This window comes from Xenopus tropicalis, chromosome 4 (genome assembly GCF_000004195.4).
Source record: "Xenopus tropicalis strain Nigerian chromosome 4, UCB_Xtro_10.0, whole genome shotgun sequence".
NCBI lineage: Eukaryota > Metazoa > Chordata > Amphibia > Anura > Pipidae > Xenopus > Xenopus tropicalis.
The window spans coordinates 6,581,249-6,594,498 of NC_030680.2; the positions used below are offsets into that span (position 1 = coordinate 6,581,249).

The following is a 13,250-nucleotide window of genomic DNA, read 5'->3' on the forward strand; positions in this document are numbered from 1 at the left end:
GGTAGAAGGAATGTCCGTGTTTGCCTTTAATGTATATCTAAAGTAAAGGGATACGGTTTCACTAGTTTATCTAATTTAACATTGGGAGCTGGTTACACAGACACTGACCTACATGCTTTGTAGTTACCTTTTAGCTTCACATAATTACCCCCCCTCCACCCTTTTCTGTATTCACGCAAGCCCTAATAGCACTGGTTGTTTCCCCCCCTTTTGTCACATTAGTGGTTTAGATTTCAGATATTTAGGGCTGCACTTTCCTGTTTTCCAAGAAAATCTCAGTTGCAGAAAGCGGCAGCTTTTTACCACCGAAAATCTAAAACGGCAATGATTGTTTTTCTTAGGATCAAGGCAGGTACTGTGTGTTAGTGAGTGGGAATGGGCTTCCTGGTTTGGGTTTTGCGGTATTTGCCGCACAGAGGGGAGACTTTTATATTCCAAACCAACTTTCATTTTGTTCCAAACCCATCAGTAAAAGTTTTCCAGCAGAATCCTGCATTGTAATCTGTTTTTCCCATGGGGCTAGCCATATTCTTCATTTCCCAGGGTGCCACAGCCATGTAACCTGTGCTCTGATAAACTTCAGTCTCACTTTACTGCTGCGCTGCAAGTTGGAGTGATATCCCCCCCCCCTCACCCCCAGCAGCCGATCAGCAGAACAATGGGAAGGGAGCAAGATAGCAGCTCCCAGTAGGTATCAGAATAGCACTCAATAGTAAGAAACCCAAGTCCGGCTTGGGACTCCTCCAGTTACATGGGAGTAGGAGAAACAATAGGTTACCTGAAAGCGGTTCTAATGTGTAGCGCTGGCTGAAAGCTCAGACTCAGGCACACTTTACTGCTGCGCTGCAAGTTGGAGTGATATCCACCCCCTCACCCCCAGCAGCCGATCAGCAGAACAATGGGAAGGGAGCAAGATAGCAGCTCCCAGTAGGTATCAGAATAGCACTCAATAGTAAGAAATCCAAGTCCGGCTTGGGACTCCTCCAGTTACATGGGAGTAGGAGAAACAATAGGTTAGCTGAAAGCAGTTCTAATGTGTAGCGCTGGCTGAAAGCTCAGACTCAGGCACAAGGCACTGAGATGGCGCCTACACACCAATATTACAGCTACAAATACATTTGTTGGTTCAAGAATAAAATGTTAAATAACAGAGGGAATTATTTGCCTTTAGAAATAAAAGTACCCCATAAAAATCAAGGCAGTTTAAAGAATAATATACATTTTATTTTTCCCCAAACTGCACAACATTACATAGTATTTCCCATATTTCTCAGGGATTTGGCAGCACTTTTTATATGATGGCAGTCGGCATTATCCCCAGGGCCTAAGCCATTTGGCATCCGTGCCGTGTACTTTTGTATTATGGCTGCAGTTTGGCCCGTTGGACCTCTCTCTCACTCTTTGGAGGACTTTTCCCCCCCTTTCCCATTCAGCGCTGGGCATACCACACAGAAAAGGGCTCGAGCCAACCGACGCCCGCTGAGCCGTATTTTTTCTCCTCTCAGTGCCATGAAATGAATTATTCAGCAGTAGGCATGCTCGGGAGCCGTCCGTTTGGGCGCTTTGATCTGCGGAACAGGAGGTTGCATGAATGCCCTTATTGTCGTGTGATGTGTACACAGTGTGTGTGTGTGAATTATTGAAGGTAGTAGGGCCTGCGCCTCATCTGGGGGAGATTACAGTGCGGGCTTGCTGGGTGAAGGCCTGTCATTTAAAACCCCCAGATGCTGTTTATTTGGCCGGCGTCACGTGCCCTCCTGCTTCCTGCACACTGGCCCTCCTGTTCCAGGCCCTCTGGCGCTGCCTGGGTGTGTGTGTGTTACCTACGCACCTGTCTTACTGCCCCCCAGTGCCCCCACATTACCCCCTTTGTGTTCAAATAGAGGGCGCCAGGGTTATTGACCCAAAGACTTAAGTCGCTGTTGAACTGCAAATCATTTTCTGGGCAGGAAAGCTTCCTTTGCTAAGCCGGGTTTACTTAGGGAACAACGGGATTTCCTGCGGGAAACTTACATATATAAGCTTTTATTAAAGGAGTTGTGTCTCTGGGCCTTATTAAACTAGTGTTAGTGTGATAGGGAACATAGATTGTAAGCTCACTGGGGCAGGGACTGATGGGAATGGGATAGGGACCTTAGATTTTAAACTCACTGGGGCAGGGACTGATGGGAATGTGATAGGGACCTTAGATTGTAAGCTCACTGGGGCAGGGACTGATGGGAATGGGATAGGGACCTTAGATTGTAAGCTCACTGGTACAGGGACTGATGGGAATGTGATAGGGACCTTAGATTGTAAGCTCACTGGGGCAGGGACTGATGGGAATGGGATAGGGACCTTAGATTGTAAGCTCACTGGGGCAGGGACTGATTGGAATGTGATAGGGACCTTAGATTGTAAGCTCACTGGGGCAGGGACTGATGGGAATGTGATAGGGACCTTAGATTGTAAGCTCACTGGGGAAGAGACAGTGTTGAAGAGTCCCTGTAAAGCTCTGCATTATATGATATACAGGTAAAGGATAATATATAGTAACCGAGTATTATGTGATCTTGTCAATATGACTAATGGGTTCGGAGTATCCATGTGTTGGAACTAAAGGGGAACAAAGCCCCCCTGCCAATCATACCAGACATATCAGCACGGGTATGCCTATAAAGATGATTATAATTGGTTAAAGCCCCAGTATTCTGTGCAGCGTGCCATAGTCACATGTTTTGCATTGCCGTTCCATTCGCACTGGGCACTCTGGGAATTTTGCCTACAGAGCTTTACACTCATTAGCTGCTGGTCAGTAGGGTAACTGGCAAATATACCGTATTTACTATATATGAAACAACAAAAGATTCTGCCCGATTCTAAGTGTGTTCCCCCCCCCCCCTTTATTTCAGGTAGGAATGAACTGATAGCCCGATATATCAAATTAAGGACAGGAAAAACGCGGACCAGGAAACAGGTAACAATATAATGATTATTTTTATTGTCCTATAAAGCTAAAAATGTGAATTGCTCTGGCATATGATGTAAAAGGGTGAACTTTTTAGGGTGCCATTTTGTTTAGCTTTTATGGTCTCCTATCAGGAGTATCCAGCTTTAATTTCATTGGATAATGCAACCAGCAGCGGTGGTTTCTTCAGGAGGCCACTGTGATTGGCTGTGGTCAATCCATCCATACCTGTTGTACCTGTCCTACATCCATACCTGTTTTTATGTTTTTAAAAATCTGAGCTGTCAATCATATATTGCCTGCCCCGCCTCTATGCCTGCGGCATAGAGGCGAGGCAGGCAATATATAATTGACAGCTCAGATTTTTAATTGCAATTACTTACATTTTCCATTTAGCACTTCCTAGATATCACGTAGCACATAGCGAATGCATAAGATTTTGGAAGGGTTACAAAGCTTTGCCCTAATAACAATGATTACAAAATGGCGTCGGCCTGCTGGCTGTGACTGTATCATTCCAAGAGCGAAGGGGAAAAAAATGAAATAATTTATATACGATAGTCTAAGTAAAGTTTATTTTGCTCAACTAACATAATAGAAAAGGATTTGGAATTATTTCTTAGGGTGACAGGTCCCCTTTAAAACTCAGAGTCCATTGACTTTTTTTGTGTGACACCATCATTTTAATATAATCTGACCTTTAAACATAAGGAATGAGAAATAATGGCATTCTATATGCAAAGCATTGAACTTCACTAAGGGAAACACTATGGCACCTCCTACCCATATGTATAAATACAAATATACAGAGAAGGAATGTTCTGGGCACACAATAAGCTGTACCCCCATACTGTACTGTCTAAGGGAAACACTATGGCACCTCCTACCCATATGTATAAATACAAATATACAGAGAAGGAATGTTCTGGGCACACAATAAGCTGTACCCCCATACTGTACTGTCTAAGGGAAACACTATGGCACCTCCTACCCATATGTATAAATACAAATATACAGAGAAGGAATGTTCTGGGCACACAATAAGCTGTACCCCCATACTGTACTGTCTAAGGGAAACACTATGGCACCTCCTACCCATATGTATAAATACAAATATACAGAGAAGGAATGTTCTGGGCACACAATAAGCTGTACCCCCATACTGTACTGTCTAAGGGAAACACTATGGCACCTCCTACCCATATGTATAAATACAAATATACAGAGAAGGAATGTTCTGGGCACACAATAAGCTGTACCCCCATACTGTACTGTCTAAGGGAAACACTATGGCACCTCCTACCCATATGTATAAATACAAATATACAGAGAGGGAATGTTCTGGGCACATAATAAGCTGTACCCCCATACTGTACTGTCTAAGGGAAACATTATGGCACCTCCTACCCATATGTATAAATACAAATATACAGAGAAGGAATGTTTTGGGCACACAATAAGCTGTACCCCCATACTGTACTGTCTAAGGGAAACACTATGGCACCCCCTACCCATATGTATAAATACAAATATACAGAGAAGGAATGTTCTGGGCACACAATAAGCTGTACCCCCATACTGTACTGTCTAAGGGAAACACTATGGCACCCCCTACCCATATGTATAAATACAAATATACAGAGAAGGAATGTTCTGGGCACACAGTAAGCTGTACCCCCATACTGTACTGTCTAAGGGAAACACTATGGCACCTCCTACCCATATGTATAAATACAAATATACAGAGACACAATGTTCTGTGCTCTTGTACTTTACTTTTTTAAATGGAAAATAAAAGCTTAACCGAGCTCACAAATATGCATACCCCCCCTTTAATGTGGTATTCTTAGATATTTGATAATTTGCCCATTTTCGTAGATTTCATTTCTGTCGGTGAAGGTTTGCGTTCCCATTTCGGACAATTAGGCTGTGTAATGACTAACAGAAATCCGTAATTTAAATAAATAGCCGGGGCTTTGCATCTCTAAGGAAAAAGCTAGCAATCTGTGGCAATTATGCAGCGCTGCCTTAAAGCCAACGTGATTGTCGATAATTATAAACATGGCATGCCAACGTATCCCGGAGCCTTTTCTAAAGCAGTTCTAATGCATAGGTATAGAGAATTTTCTGTCATTTTCTAAAGAGACGGAAGTCGTTGTTAAAGGACCCAAGAAAACAATCAGGGTTGCATAGAACTTTCCCTGAACACAGAAAGGCAATTCTGTACCGGAGCAAGGCTGCTGTGGGATGTTCTAAGCATTTAATAAAGGGCAACTAAACCAAAGCATTTTGGAAACTGTATGTGTAAGTCAGTGACCCACTGGCTTATATACAGTAGATACATTGTGTGCCCAGAACATTCCTTCTCTGTATATTTGTATTTATACATATGGGTAGGGGGTGCCATAGTGTTTCCCTTAGACAGTACAGTATGGGGGTACAGCTTATTGTGTGCCCAGAACATTCCTTCTCTGTATATTTGTATTTATACATATGGGTAGGGGGTGCCATAGTGTTTCCCTTAGACAGTACAGTATGGGGGTACAGCTTATTGTGTGCCCAGAACATTCCTTCTCTGTATATTTGTATTTATACATATGGGTAGGAGGTGCCATAGTGTTTCCCTTAGACAGTACAGTATGGGGGTACAGCTTATTGTGTGCCCAGAACATTCCTTCTCTGTATATTTGTATTTATACATATGGGTAGGAGGTGCCATAGTGTTTCCCTTAGACAGTACAGTATGGGGGTACAGCTTATTGTGTGCCCAGAACATTCTTTCTCTGTATATTTGTATTTATACATATGGGTAGGAGGTGCCATAGTGTTTCCCTTAGACAGTACAGTATGCGGGTACAGCTTATTGTGTGGCCAGAACATTCCTTCTCTGTATATTTGTATTTATACATATGGGTAGGAGGTGCCATAGTGTTTCCCTTAGACAGTACAGTATGGGGGTACAGCTTATTGTGTGCCCAGAACATTCCTTCTCTGTATATTTGTATTTATACATATGGGTAGGAGGTGCCATAGTGTTTCCCTTAGACAGTACAGTATGGGGGTACAGCTTATTGTGTGCCCAGAACATTCCTTCTCTGTATATTTGTATTTATACATATGGGTAGGGGGTGCCATAGTGTTTCCCTTAGACAGTACAGTATGGGGGTACAGCTTATTGTGTGCCCAGAACATTCCTTCTCTGTATATTTGTATTTATACATATGGGTAGGGGGTGCCATAGTGTTTCCCTTAGACAGTACAGTATGGGGGTACAGCTTATTGTGTGCCCAGAACATTCCTTCTCTGTATATTTGTATTTATACATATGGGTAGGAGGTGCCATAGTGTTTCCCTTAGACAGTACAGTATGGGGGTACAGCTTATTGTGTGCCCAGAACATTCCTTCTCTGTATATTTGTATTTATACATATGGGTAGGAGGTGCCATAGTGTTTCCCTTAGACAGTACAGTATGGGGGTACAGCTTATTGTGTGCCCAGAACATTCTTTCTCTGTATATTTGTATTTATACATATGGGTAGGAGGTGCCATAGTGTTTCCCTTAGACAGTACAGTATGGGGGTACAGCTTATTGTGTGGCCAGAACATTCCTTCTCTGTATATTTGTATTTATACATATGGGTAGGAGGTGCCATAGTGTTTCCCTTAGACAGTGCCATGCCATCAATTCAAGGGCACATAAATCAAAGATTAGACATACTGATAAACCTGGGTGTCGTTTCTGATTAAGCGTGGATCCTTAACTGTGGGACTGTATTCAGTCCTTTACACTAAGAATCTGGGGAGGGGCATGATATATAGAGATAATTGGGGCTTAGTAGAACCATTCCATTTACCCACTGTAGGAAAACAGCTAGAGAGGGTTCATTGCTTTTTATTGCCCCTACCTGCCCATAGAACTGGCACATCTCCCGGGGTAACAGCAACTTGTGTGTCGGGTCTGGGGTAAAGCAGCGCCAGATGTTTGCGCCTGAATCTCCAGCTCAGACCCCGGTATGGTTATTCTGTTCCAGCGTAACTCACACATAGCAGCCTCTTCCCATTCGCTGTCTGGAACGTTCTTATCAAACAGCGGCACATTCTGCTTCCCTTCAGCGCGCTGCCTATGCCCCAATATTTGCTTTCCGCTCGCTGCGAAATTCTTTCCTTCCCTCCCATTGTAATTCTATTTCAATACAGCCGGCCCCGTGCAGCCTCCATGTTTTGCAGGAGACATGTTTTTGTTCTGCAGATGTTCCGTGCGTGTTTGGATAGTGCATACGATAGTCAGGCACAGATCTCGGCAACCAAATTTCATTGATCGGATGTCGGCATGACCTGTACAGATTGGCCAAGCTGGCACCGTTTTCCGATTTTACATCATGTTTGGCCTCTTTTGTTGCTCCTTATCCAACCTTTTCACCTCTAGGGATGCACCAAATCCAGGTTTCGGTTCCGGATTCGAATCCTTTACAAAGGAAGATAGTGGATTGGGTGCATCCCTTTGAGACATTGAAGAAACCCATTGTTGGATTTGCATAACCCAGTAGGTGCTGCCATATATTTTGTCCCATATATTGTCAATAGGGAGGGTAAATACCCTTGTGTTTTCAGAGTTTCTCTTTTAAAATGTTGCATGGACCCCCCAATCCATATTTAGAAACTCACTAATATTAAAAGTGCATTGATGATGTGCGGGTCGAAATATATTTGCCTCTTACTTGACGCTAACCCCAGAGACTTCAAGCCACGCCTGACCCAGCCCGCCATTTATAAATCTGTGCCTGTTACACCCCTTTTCTGACATCATCAGGGGGGCAAACATGAGTCTTTAACAAACGCCACCATGTCACTTGTGGGGCTTGGAATAGCATGGAGAGGTGGGGGAGCAGAGGAGCCATTGGCAAATTTGGCCTACGTGTCACCCACCTCTGGGGGTCGGACCAAACCCGCACATCACTCCAGTGCAAAACCCCTTTTCTCTGCACAAATTTGGCAAAACCCATTTCCCACTTCTGGGGGAGATAGGTCGGACCAAACCCCACACATTACTTCAGTGCATAACCCCTTTTCTCCCCACAAATCCGGCACAACTGAGACCCACCTCTGGGGGAAATGGGTCGCACCAAACCCACACATCACTTCAGTACAAAACCTCTTTTCTCCCCACAAATTTGGCGTAACTGAGACCCACCTCTGGGGGGAAATGGGTCGGATCAAACCCACACATCACTTCAGTACAAAACCTCTTTTCTCCCCACAAATTTGGCGTAACTGAGACCCACCTCTGGGGGGAAATGGGTCGGATCAAACCCACACATCACTTCAGTGCATAACCCCTTTTCTCCCCACAAATTTGGCACAACTGAGACCCACCTCTGGGGGAAATGGGTCGGACCAAACCCACACATCACTTCAGTGCAAACCCCTTTTCTCCCCACAAATCTGGCACAACTGAGACCCACCTTTGGGGAAATGGGTCGGACCAAACCCACACATCACTTCAGTGCAAAACCTCTTTTCTCCGCACAAATTTGGCATAACTGAGACCCACCTCTGGGGGGAAATGGGTTGCACCAAACCCACACATCACTTCAGTGCATAACCTCTTTTCTCCGCACAAATTTGGCATAACTGAGACCCTCCTCTGGGGGGAAATGGGTCGGACCAAACCCTCACATCACTTCAGTGCATAACCCCTTTTCTCCCCACAAATCCAGCACAACTGAGACCCACCTTTGGGGAAATGGGTCGGACCAAACCCACACATCACTTCAGTGCATAACCTCTTTTCTCCGCACAAATTTGGCATAACTGAGACCCACCTCTGGGGGGAAATGGGTCGGACCAAACCCACACATCACTTCAGTGCATAACCCCTTTTCTCCCCACAAATCCGGCACAACTGAGCCGAGTGCTTCAATGTTTGTATCCGAATGATACGCTGGGTAGAGGAACCCACTAACTCATGGAACCTTTTTGGAACCTTTTAATCACTGATCATGTAATATGTTTATTTAAGCCACCAATTTAATACGGCACCAGTTTTTTTTTTCCACCCAAATCAGCTTTGGATAAGGGCAGTGTGCCGAGTTCCTCCAGATTTAGTGCTCGGCTGCCTCTCTGTTTGTGTGCACTCTCCAAACAAAGGCTCCTTACATTGTCAGAGCTCTTATGTTTCAGTACATAGTAGAAAGCAAGCGATGATTCAGCACAAACAGCACCGAGTCAGGGCTGCTGGGAGTCTTTTCACGCTTTTCCTTGTTTTTCTTTTTTTTAATCCATTAGCTCATTCTGAAAAACCAGCCTGCGCTTCATTAAAATGCATTCGGAGAAATTATGAACCTTTACTGAGCAGTTTCCTTCAGCCACAACATCCGTACGGCCTGTGTTTTAGTATGAATTTCCGTATTTGGAGCATAGAAAGAATATAACATTTACAGTTTTATTTGCAGAGACTTGACTGTCTTGGTATTAATGCTTCAGATAGGTGATGCCTGTTTGGCACTGGGAGGGGGGTGCAATATAGAGAATATTCCCTCACACACACACAGACAAAATTGTACCTGTAATTACATTTTTTCTCTATGCCTTGTTCAGGGACAATTATCTTAGTAATGCGATCATTCCGGTCTGTGTTCAAGGTTACAATGGAAATTTTTTTTTTCAATTAATTTATCTTTTACAAAGCCCAAAGGCATAAATGGTAAGAACAATGATTTTTTTTCCCCTTGCAATAAAAGGTCATTAGTCAAAGAGAAATCCTAACTATGTAACAACATTAATAGCATTATATCTCATTGCATAGGAACCCCCTGCACCTCCAATGCCTTCTATCATTTTTAATGAACACAACAGGTTTGAACCCGAGGGGGCAAAATATATACCAGTGGAAAAACCCTTTATGTGCCGCATTAAATTAAATAAAAACAATAAAAAAAAATACTGCCAACCCTTGTGACATGAGTTTTTTTTTGTGAATTGAGAGGAAACCAAGAAAGTCTGCCTTTGACTAACAGGGTGTATTTCCTCAGCCCCCTCAGGCTAGCAGTGTCACTAAGCCTTGTGTTAATGTTAAAGAAATGGATTCTGGGACTTGAATTCCCTCTACTTTCCAGAAAATCTGTGTACTGCCAACCACGGAAAGCAGAGAGACTCTATCCTTTAATGAAACAAGGCGTGGGAGTGGCTGAATGACTCTGCCAGCCTAAGGGGTGGGGAAATGGACCCTTCTAGTCAAAGGCAGACTATCCTGGTTTCCTCTGTATCTAAGGAACCATATATGTATGTGTTTAGATAAGTGTTAATGCACCTTTTTCCTATGAGCCCAACTGAACTCATATCAAAAAGGAGGTTATTATTTCCATTAAACCTGGTTATCTATATTCAAGTTGTATGTTTGATGCATTCCTTGATAAAACTCAAAAACATTTGTGAGAAGCTTTCCATTGTATTATATTTCAGCTTATTCAATGGATTTGGTCCCTTCTGGTTTTACACAAGGTTATGCTATACAGTTAGAAAGAAACTGGGCATATTGTGTATTGTGCACACAAATGCTCTATGTTCATATCATTTAATATTAGGGATGCACCGAATCTACTACAGGTATGGGACCCCTTATCCAGAAAGCCGTTATCCAGAAAGTTCCGAATTACAGAAAGGCCATCTCCCATAGACTCCATTATAAGCAAATAATTTTAATTTTTCAAAATGATTTCCCTTTTCTCTGTAGTAATAATAAAACAGTACCTGTACTTGATCCCAACTAAGATATAATTACCCCTTATTGGGGGCAGAACAGCCCTATTGGGTTTATTTAATGGTTAAATGATTCCCTTTTCTCTGTAATAATAAAACAGTACCTGTACTTGATCCCAACTAAGATATAATTACCCCTTATTGGGGCAGAACAGCCCTATTGGGTTTATTTCATGGTTAAATGATTCCCTTTTCTCTGTAATAATAAAACAGTACCTGTACTTGATCCCCACTAAGATATAATTACCCCTTATTGGGGCAGAACAGCCCTATTGGGTTTATTTAATGGTTAAATGATTCCTTTTTCTCTGTAATAATAAAACAGTACCTGTACTTGATCCCAACTAAGATATAATTACCCCTTATTGGGGCAGAACAGCCCTATTGGGTTTATTTAATGGTTAAATGATTCCCTTTTCTCTGTAATAATAAAACAGTACCTGTACTTGATCCCAACTAAGATATAATTACCCCTTATTGGGGGCAGAACAGCCCTATTGGGTTTATTTAATGGTTAAATGATTCCCTTTTCTCTGTAATAATAAAACAGTACCTGTACTTGATCCCAACTAAGATATAATTACCCCTTATTGGGGCAGAACAGCCCTATTGGGTTTATTTAATGGTTAAATGATTCCCTTTTCTCTGTAATAATAAAACAGTACCTGTACTTGATCCCAACTAAGATATAATTAATCCTTATTGGAGCCAAAGCAATCCTATTGGGTTAAATTACTGTTTAAATAATTTTCTTAGCAGACTTAAGGTAGGAGATTTGAATTACGGAAACACCCCTTATCCGGAAAACCCCAGGTCCTGAGCATTCTGGATAATGGGTCCCCATACCTGTATTTGAGGATCCGGCCAAACCCCAAATCCTTTGAAAAAGACTCGGCCGAATCTTGGATTCTGTGCATCCCTATTGAATTTATAAATTGATTGTTTAAGTGTTGATTCAATATCATCAGAGATGTAGAACATTTATAACAATTTCATGTATTTGAAGTGTCAGACTTTTTCTTTCAGACCAGGTTTGGTTTTTGTGTCCTATAAATGTAAATCCCACTTTATTATCGATACATACAATGTCATAATATTTTTTTTTAAATCAATAGTTACTGTCCCCCCTTGCTGAATTCTCAAAGCTTTGGGATGAATTATTCCAGCACCGTAAACAATAAACCAAAATCCTCCGAAATATATTTAAAAAAAAAAAATCCCTTTATTTTTATACATATATTTTTTTTTTATTTTATTTCTATTTTTTTTTTTAAATCGGAACCCCGTAGGTGTCTAGTCACATACAGGTCTTAGCAAGAAAGAAAGTTCGAGAAATCCAAGCGGCCATTAAGGTACGTCTGGCTGGCCCGGCTTGAAGGGCTTTTTAATATCCATGGTTACAGGCTTTTTTTTTTTTTTTTCCCCCCCCCCTTTGTTTTCCTCCCTTCCCCTACCCTGCAGGTGTCTAGTCACATTCAGGTTCTTGCCAGAAGGAAATCTCGTGATTTTCATTCCAAGCTAAAGGTATGCGCTTCTGTGCTTTTGGGCTTGTGGTTGCTAAGCATTGCACTTCCTGTTTGCCATGGTGACCGGTGAATGCTTTTTGTGCCGTGGTCCTTGTAACCTAGTTTCCTTGCATGTGAGAGCTGTTTACGTTTCTTAATACCTGCTCTGTTATCCCTCTGCCAGCACCCCACTCAGTATCCACAGAGAATAGACCGTTTCAGTCGGCACGTTGCACGCCTTCAGGGGGACGGAACGCCCAAAATCAAATGATGCACAATGAAAGAAAGTCTAATTATAATCAACTTTCCAATATACATTCATTAAATTGCCATTGCTATTCTCTGCCCTGCTCTTTCTGACATTGGAAACAATGTAACAAAAGATAAACAACCCCCCCCTTCAATAAGCGACAGACCCTCTTGCTTTCCCTAGCAGTTACATGTACAGGTATAGGACCCATTATCCAGAATGCTCGGGACCAAGGGTATTTCCGTTATTTGGATCTACTAAAACATCAATAAAACATTAATTAAACCCAATAGGATTGTTTTGCATCCAATAAGGATCAATTATACCTTAGTTGGGATCAAGTACAGGTACTGTTTTATTATTACAGAGAAAAGGGAATCATTTAACCATGAAATAAACCCAATAGGGCTGTTCTGCCCCAATAAGGGGTAATTATATCTTAGTTGGGATCAAGTACAGGTACTGTTTTATTATTACAGAGAAAAGGGAATCATTTAACCATGAAATAAACCCAATAGGGCTGTTCTGCCCCCAATAAGGGGTAATTATATCTTAGTTGGGATCAAGTACAGGTACTGTTTTATTATTACAGAGAAAAGGGAATCATTTAACCATTAAATAAACCCAATAGGGCTGTTCTGCCCCAATAAGGGGTAATTATATCTTAGTTGGGATCAAGTACAGGTACAGTTTTATTATTACAGAGAAAAGGGAATCATTTAACCATTAAATAAACCCAATAGGGCTGTTCTGCCCCAATAAGGGGTAATTATATCTTAGTTGGGATC

General features: G+C 42.2%; 1 protein-coding gene across 9 annotated transcripts in view; it reads left to right on the top strand.

Moving 5' to 3' along the window:
* tead1 (TEA domain family member 1 (SV40 transcriptional enhancer factor)) overlaps window positions 1-13,250 on the top strand; it is a 111,760-nt gene that overhangs the window by 73,812 nt on the left and 24,698 nt on the right. For 3 of the 9 annotated variants that reach the window (XM_031900407.1, XM_031900408.1, XM_031900409.1), the window contains exons 4-6: window positions 2,892-2,956; window positions 11,997-12,059; window positions 12,169-12,231. In XM_031900407.1, coding sequence (XP_031756267.1) covers window positions 2,892-2,956; window positions 11,997-12,059; window positions 12,169-12,231 — 191 coding nt within the window. The remainder of the gene's footprint in view (window positions 1-2,891; window positions 2,957-11,996; window positions 12,060-12,168; window positions 12,232-13,250) is intronic. The other 6 variants (XM_031900411.1, XM_031900413.1, XM_031900414.1 and 3 more) reach the window with 2 other exon arrangements.